The following is a 21,817-nucleotide window of genomic DNA, read 5'->3' as shown; positions in this document are numbered from 1 at the left end:
TATTGTATTAATTATTATTATATACGTTGAAGTAAACTTCAATTTACAAGTTCCTTGTTGTAATAATGTTAATGTGCCTTTTCTAATTATAAGTAATAGTATTTTCAATGTTGAATTGAAGTTCTTAAAAGAAGGGGTGTTGCTGTTGCATGCATGTCTTTAGTCTTTACCTGTCAGTGTCTGTCACATTTTCAGAACTGAAACCTCTTTAATTATATTTATATCTTTATCTTGTTTGGAGAGAATGGAATAATTGAGTCCCAAATAATTTTAGATCGGGCTCAGACTTTATCAGGCCCAGCCCAGCCCAGCCCAACATGGTACAAAAGTGAGAGAGAGAGAGAGAGAAAAAGTGATTGGATTTTATTATTTATTGTTTATAGAATATATATTTATTTGAGAAATTGTCTCTATTCCTTTTTTGTTCTCTTCTCCTTCGAGTTGATGAAGGCAACGCAAGGAAAGGAGAGAAAACATGAATTGATAAGAGATAAACAAAACCTAACGAAGCTCTTCACTCTTTTCATTTTCCAATTCAAGGATCTGAGCTATTACCTTATTCATTTCCAAATGTTTCTTCTCAATGCATTTTCCCTTCAATTCTACCTCCGATCTTCTTCCCAACTTTGATTCAATGGAACTCCATTCCACTCACGATTCCACGCCTGAAGGAGGACAGCGCCTTCCGGATCCACCGTCTTCCGCCGCCGGATCTCCGCTCCAACATAATCCTCTGCCCGGGCCCAGGCTGGCTCCCAATTATACACTCGTCAATGCAATTTCGGACAAGAAGGAGGACGGTCCGGGGCCTCGCTGTGGCCACACGCTAACGGCAGTCGCGCCTGTTGGAGAACCGGGGACGCCGGGGTACATTGGTCCCAGGCTCATTCTGTTCGGTGGTGCCACCGCACTTGAAGGCAATTCCGCTGCTTCAGGGACTCCTTCATCTGCTGGAAATTCTGGCATACGTATGTATTTAACTACCTTCTCTACTCTACTCTACTCTTCAATATATATCTTTGCATTCCCTAGTATATATGTGCTTTAAGTATTTTCATTTTTAGTTATGTTATTATGTTATTATGTTAGTTTGGTAGCTAACAACCATTGTATTTAACTATCATGTTGTTTCAATGCATGTATTTTACCATTCTTCTGAAAGTCCACATATATCGGTCCCTTTTGAATTTTGGTAGTTACCTATAAGCTTTGTATGCTTGAGGTATTTTATAGTTGAATTAAATTTCAGCTGCATACACAAGATCACAAGCTTATACTTATTAGTTATTGCAGCCTTTTAAGTGCATATCCCCTTAATTAATTGTATTGTTGTCTTATGTCATGGAAATAAATACATGGCAATCAGTTGGTGTTTGTATGCTGAGAAATATGATTAATAAGATAATGTGACAAGGTGGTTGGACCAGTACCTTTGGTGACTGGTTTTATATCTCTAAGACATTTCAAGGTAAAACCATTCAAGAACCAACTCTCCTAAAATCTTAAGCTCTCATGTTTTTGTTCTATTTCTATAAGGCAAAATCATCCAAGTAGGATAATGTCTGTAGTTATTATTTTGGTGCATATCAATGTCAGTAACTAAATACTGAACTTTAATTGGTGCCAACATTTTTGGTTGTATGGGAATTGGCTTACCCGCTTATCTTACTGTTGGGATCCTTTGGAGAGTTTAATACTAATTGGACTGGAAGGAGCTTCTTCTGGATAATTGAGTGATAAGTGATTAGGCTTGAAATCTATAATGACTGTTTTTCTACTATTTGCTCTGCAGGTTTAGCTGGTGCCACAGCTGATGTCCACTCTTATGATGTCTTGACTAATAAATGGTCTAGGTGAGCTTGGAACTAGGTTATTGTTTCCCACCACCTTTAAGACTTAAATAATGCTTGTATAGCCTTAGGTACTGCACTATAGTGCTTATAAGGGAGATATAATGCAGGCTAACTCCTTTTGGAGAACCTCCAACTCCAAGGGCTGCACATGTGGCGACTGCTGTGGGAACCATGGTGGTTATTCAGGTAGCACCGAGAGGGTATCCCTTATGTTATCTGATTGTTGGTGGATTTATTTCATTTCTTTAAATTATTAGTGGAACACATTGCACTGTTACACAGGGTGGCATTGGTCCTGCTGGTTTGTCAGCAGAGGACCTTCATGTTCTTGATCTCACTCAGCAATGGCCCCGGTGGCATAGGTTAGACTTGTAATGTATGTGTTTTAACCCCAGATGTTTCCATGACATTTATCTAATCTAGAAGGTTCTGAGTTTTATGTAGAGTGTCAGTTCAAGGCCCAGGACCGGGGTCACGTTATGGACATGTAATGGCTCTGGTGGGGCAGAGGTATCTTATGGCAATTGGAGGCAATGATGGTAAGCACCCAAATGCTAGCCCTTTTACATTGTATGCCTTGGTTGTTTTTGTCTGAAAATTTATTGGATGTTATTCTAGTTTGGCTTTTGCTTTCCAGGGAAGAGACCTTTGGCTGATGTATGGGCTCTGGACACAGCTGCCAAGCCTTATGAATGGCGCAAGTTGGAGCCAGAAGGAGAGGGTCCACCTCCTTGCATGTATACTTCTTTCTTCGTGAATGCTGCTTTTCTAGACTAATATTTTGATATGACTATGCACATAGCAGTTTTAAATTCTTATGAACACAAGATGAGATATATGTTCACATTTAGTGCAATCATCATAATGTGGAGTTGAATTGTCATATTGTATCATTTATTTTTGAGTAGGTATGCAACTGCGAGTGCACGCTCTGATGGACTTCTTCTGCTTTGTGGAGGGAGGGATGCCAATAGTGTTGTGAGTTACCTACTCATTCTGTTGATTTGATTTTTGCCTAGGAAACTTTTAATGCATGCCTGATACAGTTACTTGAGTTTGTCATTGGTATCCTCTTGTTTGCATCTCCTTGCATAGGGCTTTCCCTGTAGTGGTCCATGTAGAGTTAGTTTACCTTTGTTGTTTTTTTTTCTTTAAAAGGTAAAGAAAACAGAAATAAGTACACCAGGGTGTAGTTCAGGTATCTTCAAGAGCTGGAAAAAACAAAATCAATATAAATACTTTGGGAAGTTAGGAGTGCAACTGGCAACCCATCCCTTTGTGAACCATAGAATGCAAAATCCTGTGAGGTCCTTGTGCTGAACACTAGAAACAAGCTTAGAACCAACCCTATACCAAAGCAAATTTCAGGGCAAGGAAACACTCTTAAAAATGTGTGCATTTCACTCTACCCAAATAAACCAGAAAATGGCAAATGATTACACACTGTCACGGAATTTTAGCCTCCATGTTTTTGCCAGAACCTTTTAAACAAAGCAGAAATATCTTCTGATAAGATCAAGAAGAAAGAAAGGAATTAATGGAAAACAATACCCTAAACAAGAATCAATGTGATTCTTGGTTGGGATGAAGAACAAGAATATTATTAGAGAGAATGAAAGAAGAATAAGAATTGAGATGTACAAAAGGTCCCACGACCTTTCCCCAAAAGGTCCCACAACCTTTTCCCTGATTCCACAATCAGAATTTACTTCCCAATTAACTCCCCTTCCTTCAAGAGACTACTTCCTTATTTATAGCCTAACTAACAAACTATTATAGAAAGCTTAACAAACTAACTGCTTAGGGATACTTTAGTAAATGGTTACAATTAGGAAATCTCTAACTAGACTTACATATTTCCTCTTCTATACACATTTTTAATGCTAGGCTTAGGCCTAATCTTATAATCTTCTCTATGTAAGAGGGGCCAAATGCTCTTAAATAATCCCATAGCATGAGCCTCACAATGCAGAAGTGCTCTTATGTTTCTGTGATCGTCTGATCGACATGCAAATGACACTTGTCAAGGGTGTGAGCAATGTAAATCTTTAGCAAACCATTTATGTTAACAATCTCGTTAAGAACTGCTACCCAAAGAATGGACTTCACAACAGTAGAAGCTTTAAGCTTCTCTATAGCTTAGTTGGAGATGGAACACGTTATGTAGTGGAGTGAGTGAAAAATTGGAATAGGGATTTACAATAGAACATGCTAGAACAGTTCCGAGTCCAAACTCTTCCGTCAAAACATGTGGAACCATAGACTCAAGTAAAAAGCAGGATAATAATTCCCCCGCTTCATGTAAAAATATCTGATTTTTCTTGTGACGGATGACATCGATAATTGTAGTCATTTTAATTTTGTGCTGAGTTCAGATGTCTAAGATTAGTTACCCTATCAATCTCTAATTTCTGTTTTTGAGACCCATTCTTACTGAAACTGACACTAATTGGTAGATGTATGTAATGCTGTTTAATTTCTGTATAACGTTTATGGTGGCTCTTGTGAATTGGTTCCTACATTCCTCCTAAGCTTCAGTGAAATAATCTTTTTACCACTTTGTTGCAGCCATTGGCAAGTGCATATGGACTTGCTAAGCATAGAGATGGACGCTGGGAATGGGCAATTGCCCCGGGTGTCTCACCGTCTTCCAGATATCAGCATGCAGCGGTTGGATTCAGTTTCTTTTATTTTATTCTCATATTTTGTAAGTAGGTTATAGATTACATGATCATAATTTTCTTAATTTAATGATTGTAGGTATTTGTCAATGCAAGGCTCCATGTGTCTGGTGGGGCTCTAGGTGGAGGACGAATGGTAGAAGACTCATCAAGTGTTGCTGGTACATGAGCATGGTGTTGAAGATATTGTTTTTTTGAATTACGTCTATCTTTTGACCCTATTCTTGTGTATACTTAATTATTTTTTCTTTTTCATTCTTTGACTGGTGGTACTTTTATTTGAATAAAAGGACACTATTCTTTTTTTTGTTCTTTGCTGATGCTTAATTGGTGCTGTAACTTGAATTTTTTTTGTATTTGGAGGAAAATTTTATTGTCATCAAAATTGATACTTTATTTTGGATTTTCTTTTCCTGTTTGTAGTATTGGACACTGCTGCTGGTGTTTGGTGTGACACAAAATCTGTTGTTACAAGTCCAAGAACTGGTAGGTACAGTGCTGATGCTGCTGGAGGAGATGCCGCAGTCGAGTTGACCCGGCGTTGTAGGCATGCAGCTGCTGCTGTTGGTGACCTAATTTTCATTTATGGTGGTTTACGTGGGGGTAAGTTCATTAATATAACTTGGCTTAAATATGTTTTTTGCCCCTCTAAAGTAGGGTTGTTTTGTTTTTATTCCCTTGACAATGAAATGTTTGTTTTGAATCCTTGCATCCTAGTGTATTTTGATTTTCATTCCCACTGTTAGCTGAAATCCATTAAGTGATGATGTAACACCAAACATAGATGACACTTCAGCACTTAAATGATTTTAGATAATGATAGGGACAGAAATCAACATAAACTAGGTTGTAGGGACTCTAAACAAAACTTTTATTTTCCATGGGCTAAAAAAACAAAAGAGCCTTACTTTATAAGGAGTATACACACACACACACACACATATATATATATATATACAAGGCATATAACTTTTATGGATTTGTCCTATTTGCTTGACGGCACATGATAGTTTTATCAATCTAATTATGACTTATGACTATTGAAATGATTATTGTGTGACTCTAATACACCTTGAAATCCTTTTTTGGTGTCTTTTGGTTTTCATGTGTAAAAAATAAAGGACGGCTAAATGCACAAGCTCCCACTTCGTTTTAATGCGCATGCTTTATAATTTTGGTTGAATTTGTTCACTTCTTTTTTTGTGACTTGAAACAATAGGGACATTTGAATCTTGGCTGTGATTTTTGTATTTTGGTATAACCAAGGGTATCCCCTCACCTTATAGGTAAGGAACTAATCCCTTTCGGGGTGTGTGGTTACGCCTCCCAACAAGTGTCGCTCTCAGGAATTGAACCCTTGACCTTTTGGTCTATCTGGGGATCTAGTGGGGCCTTATACCACTAGACCAACGCCTTGTTGGTGTGATTGTGAAAACAGTAGAAAATGTTGATGCCTTTCATCAACGCATTAGTTATTAAGTGGTGCTAGAATTTTTTGGAGATCGAAACTGATTATGGAATGACTCAATTAGTATGATAGCCATTGTTATTATGCTATTGAGAAGATGCATGTTTAGCAAGATGTTTCAAGGAACAATAAAGTTGAGAAGGGACCAGGTAGAGTGTTAGGTGAAACTAGGTGTATACCATTCAATAATGGCAGAATTGGCTTCATTGACGTCTGAGTGAACATTCATCTGGGAACTCTGATGAACTTAGTTGCTGAACTTAAGAACAATGACGTCTGTTTTAACGTTCAATCAAGTATATCACCCTCCCCCAATATTTTTTGTGTATGTAAACAGCCAGTCAATCCCTATTCATCTTGCATTGCAAGCTGAGATGTCTGGTTTCATCAGAAATCTTTACTCTGTTTATGTTTTTCTGTTGTAAAAGTTCACTTTGGGATTAAATGTGATGGATTAATCAATTCATCACTCCAAGAGCTGGACTGACCATAGTGTACTGTCTTTATGCTGCAGGAGTCTTACTAGATGACCTACTTGTTGCTGAGGATCTTGCTGCTGCTGAAACAACAACTGCTGCTTTACATACTGCTGCCGCAGCAGCCGCAATTAATGATCAAGCAGGACACTTACCTGGACGATATGGATTTCTTGATGATAGGAGTAGGCAAACCATGCCTGAAGCTGCTGCTGCTGCTGATGGTGCTGTTATTTTGGGAAATCCGGTTGCGCCTCCATTGAATGGCGACATTCATACTGATATCAGCACAGAGAATGCCATGCTTCAGGGATCCCGGTAAGTTGGTTGTTTTCAGTTTCAGTGGATTAAGTATTCAATTTACTTCTTTAGCTTCATTTGTCTGAAGAACTTTTTGAACAGCCGTACTAGCAAAGGAGTTGAATATCTGGTTGAAGCATCAGCTGCAGAAGCTGAAGCTATCAGTCGAACACTTGCTGCTGCCAAGGCACGACAAGAGAATGGAGAAGTCGAATTGCCTGACAGAGACCGCGGGGCTGAGGCTACCCCAAGTGGAAATGAAATACCTTCCTTGGTTAAGCCTGATGCTGTGGGGACTAACAACGTTATTCCCGGTGGAGTTCGCCTGCATCACAGAGCTGTGAGTATAACATTTTGATTACCAAGGAAAAACTATGCAGTGCATATATTTCAAGTGATCAGTTTATGATTTTATGTTGAATTTTCTCTAGGTGGTGGTTGCTGCAGAGACTGGTGGCGCTTTAGGTGGCATGGTTAGACAACTTTCAATTGATCAGTTTGAAAATGAAGGCAGGCGGGTTAGTTATGGTACTCTAGAGAATGCAACTGCTGCTAGAAAATTATTTGACCGGCAGATGTCTATCAATAGTGTGCCAAAAAAGGTACAATTCATCTCTACAACTTATTACCAAACATGCACAGAATAACAACAATAATAATAATAATTCGTAGTAATAACATTTGACAAACAATTTGTATTTTGCTTAAAAAATCAGCATTTGTGGTAGATCAGTGTGGACTGTCAAATGTTATGGGCTTAGCTATCAAATGATGTAACCATGACTTATTGATCAGTTGATCTGTCCAGAATATATGATTGGTCATATGTTTACTCATCTTCCGTTTGTTGCCATTACCTTCTCCTTACCTCGCCTGTTGCATCACAATTTTCTGACTTTCCTCTCTGATTTATGTGTCCTTTGGAATTACATCCTCTTGTTGGCCTTCTCATACTTATTTCGTTGCATTACCAAGCATGTTTGCTTCGTCTTATATTCAGATGTGTTTTTTATGTAGTTTCTCCACATTTTTTCCAGGTCATAGCACACCTCTTAAAGCCTCGTGGGTGGAAACCACCAGTTCGACGTCAGTTTTTCTTAGATTGCAATGAAATTGCTGATCTTTGTGATAGTGTTGAGCGGATATTTTCAAGTGAACCAACTGTCTTACAACTTAGGGCTCCAATTAAAATATTTGGTGATTTACATGGGCAGTTTGGGGATCTTATGCGCCTCTTTGATGAGTATGGTGCACCATCAACTGCTGGTGACATAGCGTAAGTTTCATAATTCCATTAAATGTTTTTATTTATGATGGATATTTTAATAGTTTGTGATCCTACTAGTGTGCATTTTGTGACTAATTTTAATTGGGTTAAGCTAATGGGTCAGGGTATTTAGGCTTGATTATTGATGTATAAGATGTCAACACCACAGCTTGGTTTCTTAATTATCTAGGCTAATTGTTTTGATATCAAAATTCGGGTTGTCCATCTGTCATCTGTGGAATCCAACTTGAGAGAGGGCATTTCTTCGTTTAGTTGTTATACATTTCATATAACACTAGGGATTTATGATAGAACATTATGGTGTTATTCCATTCATGTCGCTGACTCCACCTAGTGGGAGTGAAGTTTGGTTGTTGTTGAATATAACGCTAGCTAATTAGGTATTAGATTTTATCTTTTGCTAATTTTGTATAAATGACTATCAGATACATCGATTATCTATTCCTAGGAGATTATGTTGACCGGGGGCAACACAGCTTGGAAACTATAATCCTTCTTCTTTCTCTGAAGGTACTCTTGCTGGTTTAAGTTGTCTTTCTGTATTGGTCAAGTTTCATGACCTCTGATATATGCATGGTTATGTGAACATTGCAGGTTGAGTATCCCAAAAATGTACATTTAATACGTGGAAACCATGAAGCTGCAGATATTAATGCCCTTTTTGGTTTCCGAATTGAGTGCATTGAGAGGATGGTAAGTAATTTCATTTCTTAGTTCCAGAGATCGTTTCTTATTAATATATTGGGTATAGCTACCAACTATGTAAGTTGTTTATCAGGGTGAGAGAGATGGAATTTGGACATGGCATCGGATAAACCGCCTGTTCAATTGGCTTCCTCTGGCAGCCCTCATTGAAAAAAAAATTATTTGCATGCATGGTGGTATTGGTCGTTCAATAAATCACGTGGAACAGATTGAGAATATTCAGCGTCCAATTCCAATGGAAGCAGGATCAATTGTGCTTATGGATCTTTTGTGGTTAGTGCATTATGCTATTGCATATTTGTGACAATTTTATTCACATCCTTCTGGATAATAACATGAAATGTTTCTGTAGGTCTGACCCTACTGAGAATGACAGTGTGGAAGGACTGCGGCCAAATGCTAGAGGTCCCGGGTTAGTTACATTTGGGGTGAGTGCTCCTTACATATTACTGTTCAAAAATCAAATTCAGTTATACCGTTTGCATAAGTATGTAGTAATTTGGTAATTTCAACATAACTAGATGATAAATACTAAATTGATACATTATAATGCACTGGTGTTGGTTTATGTGATAGAATAGAATTTGATAAATTAAATGCTTGTAAAATAATTGTTTCATTATTTAATATAAGATACTGGTTTATTATGAATGCCAGTACTTGTTTCCTATAATTTGAGATTTGCCATTGTAATAGCTGATGGGTGTTATTGACTTGTAAATCATAACCATAGCTGCCTTGTTGGAAGTTGTTTGTACTGTTTAATGTTCATACATATCTGTTAATCTTGCACATGTGCTCATCTAAATGTGGTTTGGTACTGCAGCCTGATCGTGTCATGGAATTTTGTAACAACAATGATCTTCAGCTGATTGTTCGTGCACATGAATGTGTGATGGATGGGTTTGAACGTTTTGCCCAGGGACATCTGATCACACTTTTCTCTGCTACAAATTATTGTGGTATATTTTGCTGACTTCAACATTATAGTTCCCTCCTTAGAAAATGTTCCTTAAAAACTTGGTGCTTCTTTGTTTCAATAGGTACTGCAAATAATGCTGGAGCAATATTAGTTTTGGGTAGAGACCTTGTTGTGGTTCCTAAACTGATTCACCCATTGCCACCTGCATCTTCGCCAGAAACGTCACCAGAACGTCATATTGAAGATACATGGATGCAGGTACTCTATCTAATATTTTCCATTAGATAGTGGTTCTGTCTGTGTTAACTGAACCTGTCAAATATACATGACACGGACACATCTAAATAATTTTTTTAAGCTGATGTGATTTCCCAGAGCTAGGGTGGTTTTTTACTAAAAACATGTTATTAATATGTACAGGAGTTGAATGCTAACAGGCCACCAACACCAACTAGAGGCCGTCCACAAGCAACAAATGATAAAGGTTCACTGGCATGGATATAGGATGGTGATCATTAAGAATGTCCCGAATGCTTTACCGGCTTGTGCTATGGCCTTTAGTGGCATGTATTTAGCATCATGCCTCTTAAGGAGATCTCGCAGAAAACTTGGTTTTTTAAGTTTTGGTTCTCATCTGTCAACCATCCAGGATGCAGGCCTTGAGAAGATACAAGTTGGAGATGTGAGTAAAATATATAGCAACTGCTAGTTGCTACTGACAAAGCCAGAAGTTGCAGTTCGGGTTCACCCACACATTGTGTAAATTGAGCATATAGATATCAAGTCAAGGTCATGGTTCTCTGTCATGAATTGTTAGTGCTCACTATTTTTATTATTATTATTATTATTATTATTATTTTCTTCTTGACTTGGGCAATTATTGTTTTTTTAATATTTAAAGCAAGAGGGTTTTAATGTGGTGTGATATATAAAATCATAAATGATTGTTGAGGTCATTGTATTGTATAGTTGTTATCCCTGTCAACTTGTCTCCCATTTCATTCTCCCTCAACATTAGAAACCACTGTCTCTTGGGAGATTATTTTAGTGGGGGTGAGAATCTTTTGATCAATTCTTAGTATGTTTATGCTTTTTGTCACTACCTTATAAAAATCAGAAATTATTTGCGTCTATGTTTGGTTCTTATAAAAATCTTAATTAGCTGTACAAGTTTACATATACAAGGCTACAAACTAATGACTCTTTAATACATCCTTTTTTGTTTTGTATAGATAGATAGATACATTGTTTGACTCGAAATAGAATATAGATAAAGAATTGATAGGAGAAAGGTAGCGTAACGGTAAAAGAGAGTTGTGGGTGAAATATTATAATGTAAGTTTATTAGTTAGATAAAGTAGGTAGCAATGCAATTTGCAGGTCCCAACAAGTTATGAGTAAAGAATGAAGGTAAGCATTAATGGAGGGAGGCGAGAAAAGCGTGAAGAAGTGAAGAACCCATCGAATCATGGAACAATGCATCATAACTTGTCGGTACCACCCATGCAACCATTAAGCTCTCTCTCTCTCTACCCTATTATCAAACATAAAATCCTTTACTATTATAGACCATGTGAATGATGGATGATCATTTATTGTATAAGAAATCGTTATACTAATACTACACATACTATTTTCTCATTTCTTAAAAATTCCATGTGAAATTATCAAATGAATTTTATATTTGAAGAAATTAAATGTACGGATTTTGATTTAAAATATATTTTTTGAAACCTTTTGTGGTTTCGAAGCCTAGGAAAATGTCCTTATTAATTCACCTCACCATCTTTCATCTGTTGACTTTATAGTTTATAACCACTTGTATCAAATTTCATTTCATACATGAGACATTGGATGATACATACACTCCTAAATGTGCCCTTACTTCACAAGTCACAAATTTGAGTTCTCATCTCTCTCTCTCTCCACATACTTTAGCTTTATAGTTCTACCTAATCATTTTCTCTATTCTCGTTCTTCACCATTATATTTCTTTTTCAATTTTAGCTAGGGCTATACTTTTTTGACCAACACACAATAAGTTCTTAGATTTCATCCTTTCAAATATGGATGAAATTGAAGTTCCTACCCATTTTCTATGTCCCATTTCCCTACAACTTATGAGAGACCCTGTCACTGTCTACACAGGAATCACTTATGATAGAGAAAACATTGAGAAATGGTTGTTTTCATGCAACAACAACAACAACAATAGCAGAACTTGTCCTGTTACAAAGCAATCTTTGTTAAACACAGATCTTACACCAAACCACACTCTACGCCGTTTCATCCAATCTTGGTGCACCCTTAATGCCTCTCTTGGAGTTGAACTCATTCCAACTCCAAAGTCACCTATTGACAAATCTCAAATCCTGAATCTCATTAATGAAACTAAGAGGTTCCCTCAAAAGCAACTCAAATGCCTTAAAAGGCTTAGATCTTTTGTTTTTGAAGGTGAAAGGAACAAAAGTTGTTTAGAGTCTGCAGGTGCAATAGACTTCTTGGCTTCAACCATGAACAATATTAACAAAGTCCAACAAGATCCAACTCTTCTTACCAAGTTGCTAAATTGCAGTTGTAATAAACTCAGTTGCATAGATTGCAAAAATTGTAATATTACAGTTGCATACTGCAATTTAGAAACTTGTAGACTGAGTGAAGCTGCTGTTGAAGTCTTATTTCACATTAGCCCTTCTGAAGTTATGCTTAAGAAGCTTATAAACAATGAGGAAATTCAGTTTGTTGAGTCTTTGTTTCAAGTTTTGAGGGTTGGGAATTACCAATCAAGAGCTTATGCAACTATGCTATTGAAATCAGCTTTTGAGGTGGCTAATCCAATACAATTGATAAGTGTGAAAAGCATGTTGTTTGTGGAAATAATGAGAGTGCTACGTGATAAGATTTCACAGCAAGCTTCGAAGGCTGCATTGAAGATAATTGCAGAGCTTTGTGAATGGGGTAGAAATAGAATAAAAGGAGTTGAAGGTGGTGGTGTTTCAGTGCTGATTGAGCTTCTTCTTGATACACAAGAAAGAAGAGCATGTGAACTAATACTAATAGCTTTGGATAAACTTTGTGGTTGTGCTGAAGGGAGGGCTGAGTTAGTGAACCATGGGGCAGGTGTGGCCATTGTATCCAAGAAGGTTCTAAGGGTTTCTTATGTGGCAAGTGATAGAGGAGTTAAAATATTGTCCTCTATTTGTAGGTACAGTGCCACTTCAAGAGTCCTTCATGAAATGTTACAAGTTGGGGCAGTGTCAAAGCTATGCTTAGTGCTTCAAGTCAATACTAGTTCCAAGACTAAAGAGAGGGCTAAGGAGATACTCAAATTGCATTCTATGCTTTGGAAGAACTCCCCTTGTATTCCTCTACATTTACTCTCATCTTATCCATGATCTAAAATTCTATATTATATTGGCTCATGTCATGTCTAACATTTCTACACAATTTCTTTATTTTTTGAATTATACAAATCAATAATCTCAAATTTTGAAGAAGCATTGATATATATATATATATATATATTATGACTATATTATATATAACATTATTACTTGAATTTACAGAATCTGTGTGTAAGTGCCGGCTAGCTTCTTCAATGTTGATGCTCTTTCTAGGATATATATCTAAAATATTCAAAAACCAAGTCAGCTCTATATCATCTTTATAAGATATACTTTTATATTATAAATTTCTAGGTTCATCAAGAAGGTTACAAAATAATTTTAGTTATCTCATAAGAAAATGTTTTTGTCTTTTACCAAAAAATAATGTTCTTTGCTGCACCCATATTCTTTTGGTATATGCTGTAATTGACTTCTTCTCCAAAAGTATATATTCAAATTATTCTAGATAATTAAATATTTTATCCGTCTACTTCTATTGAAAAGTCATAGCTATTACTTGTGGGAACATCACCAACCACTATAAATAATAAATAGCTATTGATATAAGGCTATTTATTATTTAAATTATAAAATATAATTTTTGGAATATTACACCTATAAGTAGTTTATTCTCATTCAACTTGAAAAAGCATAAATTAAAAGAATGGTTCAATGTGGGTTAGACTAGAATTATGGGTTTTAACTAGGTCTGTGTTAAACTACATATAGATTTCACCTTGAGATAAAAACTAAAAATTTGAATACAGGGAGGACTATAATGAATATTTATTATATATGAAAAAATAAACGAAAACTCAGTAACTTGTGGAGCATCCCTAATATTTTTAAATTTTGATGGAACTTACACAAAAGTTAAACAAATGGAATTAATGGGCCAGACTAGAATCATGACTTTTACTAACATGATAAATGTTAATTTAAAATTTAAATAGAAGGGAATTGAATCACTAAAATTTGAGGTCTTAGATTCAATTGATAGATTCAGTAAATGAAAAAAATCTCAATGAAAAGATATTTTTGTTTAGGTGTTTGACCGTACCTTGAAATATTAGTGTTTTGACCATTTAATCAGCAGATGGTATGAAAACTAAAAAAGGAATGTCATAAAGTGTGCCTTCCACATTTAAAATAAATAAATAAGATAATTCCTAATAAATCATCAAAGAAGATATATAATTATTATTAGTGGGCAACATGAATTTGACTACATATGTCATGTCAAACAAGTCCAATGGTTAAGTGATGTAATATTTAACATGAACGAACATTTTTTGTGGCAACATATGGTGATTCGATCTCGTTCTATTGTTATTGTTCCTTCCTTTAATTACTGTGATTTCCGAACATAATTGATAGATTTACCTAAATATGATAGATTGATAGTGTAAATTGAATTTTATTTGTCTAGTAATTGACCTTGCTTTGGGTGATCCTAGTTGTGTGATGAAACAATGAGAGATAGGGATTGGTGGAAAATGCAGACCGAGGTTTGGTGACTTATTATTCTAATTCATTATTTACATTTATGGTATAGCAATGAGTTGTAACTTTTTTTTTTGTTAACAAATAATATTCATGTTTACCATATTTGAATTCTCTTAAAATTAGCTAGACTCTAAGGAAAATATATATTACTTCTATTCTTTTAGAGAAAATAATAATGTACTAGGTAATAGTTTTGTTACAATATTAATTAGGAATGATATACTAATAATAATAATAGTATAAAAAACTTTTACTTATTATATATATATATTTCACATTTTTTATTTCAAATATTTGTATAAGAGATTATTAAATGATTATTCGTCATATATAATGTGAAAAGTAAATGATCGGTGATAAAAATAAAGTTTAAAGGGTAAAATAGAAAACCATATACTATTTTTCTTCTTCAAATTTAACAAAATTAACTACACTTCTTATGTGTTTAATTATTCTATTTTCTAGACATTTATTTTGAAACATGTGAATAATATTTTATTAAAAACTTAAGTAACTAATTTATGGAAAAAAGTAATATAGATTCTATTCAAATAAAATCTTATTATTATTTTTTATTGATAAAATTTTATATAGTTAAATATGTTTTTAGTGATTGAAAACATAGATAATTTAAATTTTATATCAATTTTTAGGAGCAATAGAGATTGTCACACATCCCAAATAGAATTAGTTTTTTACGTATAAAATGGGGTAATAACTTTAATTATACCAAAAAAAAAACATAACATATTTTCAATTACCATGTGTAGGTGTTTAGCTACATGAATAGAAAGAGACTAAAATAATTTTTATGAATATATCATAACACATAAAAAATAATTTTTTTTGTTAAATAAAAAATTCAACATAGACCTACAAATATTTTAACTTTTGTTGGTACCATTTTCTTTGGGAACCATTTGTCTTTGTCTATAAATGAGTTTTTAGAAAGTTTGATTGATTCTAAATATAAGTTATTATATAATATTAAATAATTAATATAAATTAGTATCCATCCATATTCCCACAAAGTTTTTTGATTTGTGAAAGCAATGGTTGCAGTATGGTAGGTAGAAATGATGAAGTTACCTTATGTTTGGTAATATATTTGAATGAATAAAAAGTGAGAAAGTGAGAAATATTATTTAATGAAGGAAAGGGAAAAAGGTTGATCCAATATATAGTGTTAACAGAGTTGTGTGATTCACTTACGTAGTGCCATATGTTGTGAGATTATTATATTGTATAGTATACTATCACCTTACATCTCTCTGTGTCTGTGTCTGTGTCTGTGTCTGTGTCATGGCCTTCTCTTCCACCTTTGTCAAACCAAACCTTTCTCTCCTCCCATTCCACAAACCCATAACTCCAAATCATACTTTTAGAAAACAGGTAATTGCTTATTCACATTAAACAACCATCTATGTATATATATTATTTTGACTAATGATATTTTGGTTGATATGTTAGTTGTGTGTGAGAGGTTCAGCTAATGGAACAAGTGATGATGAGGAAAGGAGTATAATAATAAAAGAGAAAGATGGATGGAAGATCGATTACTCTTCCACCAAACCAGTAACACCTTTGTTGGATACAATCAATCACCCAATCCATATGAATAATCTATCCACACAGGTCAACCATTCTTCTCTTCATTTCTATCTTTCTTTGTTGTTGCTTTGTATAACATGACATTGTTTTGTACTATTTATATGTCTTTCTTTGTTGTTGCTTTGTATAACATAACATTGCTTTGTACTATTTGTCAGGAACTTGAACAACTTGCTGCAGAACTAAGGGCAGATATAGTGCATAGTGTATCAAAGTCAGGTGGACATTTGAGTTCAAGCTTGGGAGTGGTGGAGTTATCTGTTGCTCTTCATCATGTTTTCAACACTCCTCAAGATAAGATCATTTGGGATGTTGGCCACCAGGTATAGGTCTCACTTTACTTTTCTACCATTCTTTCTTTCTTTCTCTCTTTATTATCAACCAAATTGCATTGCATTGCATTTCATTGCAGGCATACCCACACAAGATTCTCACAGGTAGAAGATCTATGATGCACACCATTAGGAAGACTTCAGGGCTAGCAGGTTTTCCTAAAAGGGATGAGAGCCCTCATGATGCTTTTGGGGCAGGCCACAGTTCTACAAGTATATCTGCTGGTCTTGGTAACATTCTTCAACCCTTAACCCAACACATACATACATACATTGATATTTGATACATACATTGATTGATATTTGATACATGCATTGATATTTGATACATACATTATTCTTTGTCACATGGCAGGCATGGCAGTTGCAAGGGATCTATTAGGGAAGAACAACAGTGTCATTTCTGTGATTGGAGATGGGGCAATGACTGCAGGCCAAGCTTATGAAGCAATGAACAATGCAGGATTCCTTGATGCTAACCTCATAGTTATACTTAATGACAACAAGCAAGTCTCTTTGCCAACTGCCACATTAGACGGCCCTGCAACTCCGGTTGGAGCTCTCAGTGGTACTCTAAGCAAACTTCAAGCAAGTGCCGGATTCCGAAAACTTAGAGAAGCTGCAAAAGTAAACCTCTTCATCTTTTCTTAGTAGCCTTCAGTCATGTATCAGTGTTTAATAATGTAAAATTTTAATACCTTTTGGCATCTGAATCTAATTTTATCTATCTGCTAAAAGAACATCACAAAGCAAATAGGAAGACAAACACACCAAGTTGCTGCAAAAGTAGATGAGTATGCAAGAGGTATGATCAGCGCTTCCGGTTCTACATTTTTTGAGGAGCTTGGCTTATACTACATAGGCCCCGTGGATGGTCATAACATTGAGGATTTGGTCACCATATTTGAAAAAGTGAAAGCAATGCCTGCCCCTGGTCCAGTTTTGATTCACATTGTAACAGAGAAAGGGAAAGGATACCCTCCAGCAGAAGCAGCAGCTGATAAAATGCATGGTTAGAATTCTTTTATCCTAACAAAAGTGTTACCGACACTGTTTAAAACCAATTGTGGGAAGTGTGAACAAATGATGCATTGGTTCACTAGTAATATACATGTATTTGTTCAACAATGATCAAACATTTTTTAGTGATTCTTAAGTCTGCTTATATACTCTAAACCTTTCAGGTGTTGTCAAGTTTGATCCAAAAACAGGGAGCCAGTTTAAAGTGAAATCCCCTACACTTTCATACACTCAATATTTTGCTGAATCTTTGATAAATGAAGCCAAAGTAGACAGTAACATAGTCGCTGTTCATGCTGCAATGGGTGGTGGTACTGGTCTAAATTATTTCCAGAAACAATTTCCAGAGCGCTGCTTTGATGTGGGGATTGCAGAACAACATGCTGTTACATTTGCAGCTGGTTTAGCTGCAGAAGGTCTTAAGCCCTTTTGTGCTATCTACTCATCATTCTTGCAACGTGGATATGATCAGGTGAACCAATCAAACTCACATTTGAGCTTAAGTGTCATATTCACATTATTTTTCCATAAAGTAAGAAGTACATTTTTCAGGATATGAATTTGAGTATCCACTCTCTATTAGAGAAAAAGCATTCCATAACTGTCATTACACAATAATTACCACTAGTAGTTCATAATACTTTCACACTACTAAGTACTAACTGTGATTTATATTTGGGCATGAAGGTGGTTCATGATGTAGATCTTCAGAAGCTACCAGTTCGATTTGCTATAGATAGAGCTGGTTTAGTTGGTGCTGATGGACCAACCCATTGCGGAGCATTTGATATCGCTTACATGGCTTGCTTGCCCAACATGGTGGTTATGGCTCCATCTGATGAAGCTGAGCTGATGCACATGGTTGCAACAGCTGCAGTAATAGATGACAGACCAAGCTGCTTTAGATTCCCAAGGGGAAATGGAATAGGAGCAAATTTGCCCATCAATAACAAAGGAACCCCACTTGAGGTTGGAATAAATTACACATTCTTCAACAAAAAAAAATGCTAAATGTTGTGAATATCATGTTAAGTTAAAGCTCAATGTGGTGTTTAAACAATGAGACTCTCACATGTGATGGACTAGTCTTTGCTTAAGTAACAACATTTGATATTTTTAGAGTTACCTCATACTCATAAGCTTAAACATAACAATAAGAAGTTATATTGATATAATTATTTTTTGGTTATGTAGATTGGAAAGGGAAGAATTGTTATGGAGGGAAACAGAGTTGCAATTTTGGGTTATGGTTCTATAGTTCAACAATGCGTGCAAGCTGCAGAAATGCTTAAAACACTAGGCGTGTATGTGACAGTTGCTGATGCTAGGTTTTGCAAACCTTTAGATACTGATCTCATTAAGCAACTAGCTAAAGAGCATGAAATACTCATCACAGCTGAAGAGGGTTCTATTGGAGGTTTTGGATCACATGTTTCACACTTCTTAAGCTTAGCTGGTATATTGGATGGTCCTCTCAAGGTAAACCTTCCTTATTTTCATGATTATACTTATGATTCCTTCCATACCCCACTCATTTGTGATTTTTTGTTGCAGTGGAGAGCAATGATGCTTCCTGATAGATACATTGAACATGGGTCACCCCAAGATCAGATAGAACAAGCAGGACTTTCATCAAACCATATTGCTGCCACAGTCTTGTCCCTTATAGAAAGACCAAAGGAAGCTCTTTTGTTCAAATAAAATATAAATGTGGATATTATGTTGTACTGTAAAAAAAAATAGATATTCTACTTGGAGTACTTGTGATCTAGGTTGATATCTATTTGAATTCTGGAGCTTCAATAACAACAATAATTGGTGAATAAGGAGATCAAATTTATTCTTCAGCATTTACAACAATGCATTTTACTCATTCCGGGAACAAAATTTTTGGAGTTAAAATAAATAAAGATTGAGATTTCCTATATATTACACTTCCTAATATACTTGTAATGTTGGATGAATATCTAATATAAAACTTAGGCTAATGAAGTTATGCCCAGATTTTGGTTAAATTGATTGGCATTGAGTGATAGATTTGGTGTTAGAGAAAGAACAAAAATGATCGTTCCAGCATTCTCAGCTACCCCAATACAGGTTCCAAATCAATCTCACTCCACAAACACAAACACAAACACAAACACAAACAACAACAACAACAACAACAACAACAACAACAACAACGTGTCCCTCAGACACACCTCCAAGTCCTCGGATTCAACTGCTGCATGGACTTCCTCTATTGCTCACCACTGTCGAACTGGCCACTTACTTAAAGCTGCTTCCTTATTCATACGCATGACTGAGGCTTCTGTTCAACCCAATCACATCACTTTCATCACGCTTCTCTCTGCTTGCGCTCATTACCCATCACATACAAGCTTCTCCTTTGGTTCCATTATTCATGCTCAGGCTCGAAAACTTGGCTTCGTCATCAACAACGTTATGGTGGGTACTGCCTTGATTGATATGTACGCTAAATGCGGCCACATGCCTTTAGCTACATTAATCTTTTCTCAAATGGGTGTCAGAAATTTGGTAACTTGGAACACTATGATTGATGGGTGTATGAGAAATGGTGAAATTGAATATGCACTACAACTGTTTGATGAATTGCCTGTTAAGAATGCCATTTCTTGGACTACTTTAATTGGTGGGTTTGTGAAAAAAGACTACCATGAACGAGCCTTGGCGTGCTTTCGTGAAATGCAGCTTGCTGGTGTGTCCCCTGATTATGTGACTGTTATCTCTGTTCTCTCCGCTTGTGCAAACTTGGGTACACTTGGTATAGGCTTGTGGGTTCATAAACTTGTGATGATGCAAGATTTTAAGGACAAAAACAATGTCAGAGTTCACAATACGTTGATAGATATGTATTCTAGATGTGGTTGCATAGAGTTTGCTTGTCAAGTGTTTGATAGAATGTCCGAGCGGACCTTGGTGTCGTGGAACTCAATCATTGTTGGTTTGGCAGTTAATGGACTAGCAGGTGAGGCTCTGAATTGCTTCAATTCAATGCAGAGGGAAGGGTTTGAGCCAAATGGGGTAAGCTATACGGGAGCTCTCATGGCGTGCAGTCATGCTGGGTTAATTGATGAGGGACTAAGAATCTTTGATAACATGAAGAGAGTGAGGAGAATCACCCCTAGAATTGAGCATTATGGTTGCCTGGTCGATCTGTATAGTAGAGCAGGGAGATTGAAGGAGGCATGGAATGTGATCAAGAATATGCCAATGAAGCCAAATGAAGTGGTGTTAGGGTCATTGCTTGCTGCTTGTAGGACTGAAGGGGACATTGAGTTGGCTGAAAAAGTGATGAAATATCTTGTTGAATTGAACCCTAGTGGAGATTCCAACTATGTGCTTCTTTCTAACATATATGCTGCGGTTGGAAAGTGGGATGGAGCTAACAAGGTTAGGAGGGCAATGAAGAACCGTGGGATACAAAAGAAGCCTGGCTTTAGTTCCATTGAGATTGATTCCAGCATTCACAAATTTATCTCTGGTGATAAATCTCATGAGGAGAACGATGACATTTACTCAGCATTGGGTCTTCTAACCTTTGAATTGCAATTATGTGGCTATGTTCCTGATTTCTCTGGAAGAAAATCTTATGAGGATGATTGAATTTTGTAATTGCTTAGCGAAACAACACAACATGTTAACAAAACTCTTTTATATTTGTAAACCAATCTAAAAACATTACAAATTAATTGATTATACAAAACTACTAATTGGTTAATTGTCTTGTCCTTTAGCCCTGTGATTTGTCTGGTTATGAACAAATATTAAGTGGAATAGATTCAAATGGACAAAGCCACACTTGATACAATACACCACCACCTTGGATGAAACCTGGCTTTCTTATCAGGCAAGTAACAAGATAAGAAGTGATACATGCAAGCAAATTGTCATTTATGAAATCATATCATGTGCCTGCATTTGACAATTAGTCATTTATCAAGTTATATCATGTGGCTGTTATTATATAATACTTAGTTACACATGAATTATTAGTCCAATAGGACTTCATTGCCTGGCGATGACACTCTCAACTAGTCACTCATCCTTTTTACCTTTTATATGGAATTGGAATCATATTCTATTCTCCTCTCCTCTCCTCTATGTAATATATCTGCATATTTCAGCGGGTGTCTAAATTCAATCAAATCTATCATAGTCATATATTATAGTATAATCATAGATATCAATGTTAAAAGATAAAAATGGAATTAGATGACCAAACTATAAATAAAATAAATTGAAGAT

At 35.8% G+C, this 21,817-nt stretch overlaps 4 protein-coding genes across 5 annotated transcripts; all 4 read left to right on the top strand.

Annotated features, from left to right (window-relative positions):
* On the top strand, nt 419-10,649 carry LOC109342673 (serine/threonine-protein phosphatase BSL3-like). 2 transcript variants are annotated; one of them, XM_019580624.1, is made up of 22 exons: nt 419-968; nt 1,793-1,853; nt 1,961-2,039; nt 2,136-2,215; nt 2,298-2,392; nt 2,491-2,590; nt 2,762-2,831; nt 4,422-4,523; nt 4,614-4,695; nt 4,958-5,137; nt 6,517-6,707; nt 6,747-6,796; nt 6,881-7,118; nt 7,210-7,380; nt 7,816-8,054; nt 8,492-8,576; nt 8,661-8,759; nt 8,845-9,044; nt 9,124-9,199; nt 9,598-9,733; nt 9,815-9,951; nt 10,114-10,649. In XM_019580624.1, exons 1-22 carry the CDS (start codon nt 584-586, stop codon nt 10,195-10,197), a joined length of 2,940 nt encoding a protein of 979 aa, XP_019436169.1. In that variant the 5' UTR covers nt 419-583; the 3' UTR covers nt 10,198-10,649. The 2 variants fall into 2 exon arrangements, with proteins under 2 accessions (XP_019436169.1, XP_019436168.1); XM_019580623.1 differs by having other exon boundaries at nt 420-968; nt 6,517-6,796.
* On the top strand, nt 11,607-13,137 carry LOC109342674 (E3 ubiquitin-protein ligase PUB23-like). The gene has a single exon (XM_019580626.1). It carries the CDS (start codon nt 11,760-11,762, stop codon nt 13,086-13,088), a length of 1,329 nt encoding a protein of 442 aa, XP_019436171.1. The 5' UTR covers nt 11,607-11,759; the 3' UTR covers nt 13,089-13,137.
* LOC109342672 (probable 1-deoxy-D-xylulose-5-phosphate synthase 2, chloroplastic) lies at nt 15,867-19,398 on the top strand. Its single transcript, XM_019580622.1, has 10 exons — nt 15,867-15,977; nt 16,056-16,220; nt 16,355-16,519; nt 16,609-16,759; nt 16,884-17,155; nt 17,267-17,540; nt 17,713-18,020; nt 18,236-18,517; nt 18,743-19,027; nt 19,103-19,398. Exons 1-10 carry the CDS (start codon nt 15,888-15,890, stop codon nt 19,247-19,249), a joined length of 2,139 nt encoding a protein of 712 aa, XP_019436167.1. The 5' UTR covers nt 15,867-15,887; the 3' UTR covers nt 19,250-19,398.
* On the top strand, nt 19,574-21,201 carry LOC109342671 (pentatricopeptide repeat-containing protein At1g05750, chloroplastic). The gene has a single exon (XM_019580621.1). It carries the CDS (start codon nt 19,610-19,612, stop codon nt 21,173-21,175), a length of 1,566 nt encoding a protein of 521 aa, XP_019436166.1. The 5' UTR covers nt 19,574-19,609; the 3' UTR covers nt 21,176-21,201.

The sequence above is a fragment of the Lupinus angustifolius genome, chromosome LG03, assembly GCF_001865875.1.
Source record: "Lupinus angustifolius cultivar Tanjil chromosome LG03, LupAngTanjil_v1.0, whole genome shotgun sequence".
Taxonomy (NCBI): domain Eukaryota; kingdom Viridiplantae; phylum Streptophyta; class Magnoliopsida; order Fabales; family Fabaceae; genus Lupinus; species Lupinus angustifolius.
Note: the sequence above shows the minus strand (reverse complement) of the source record. Positions and strands in the feature narration are given on the sequence as shown.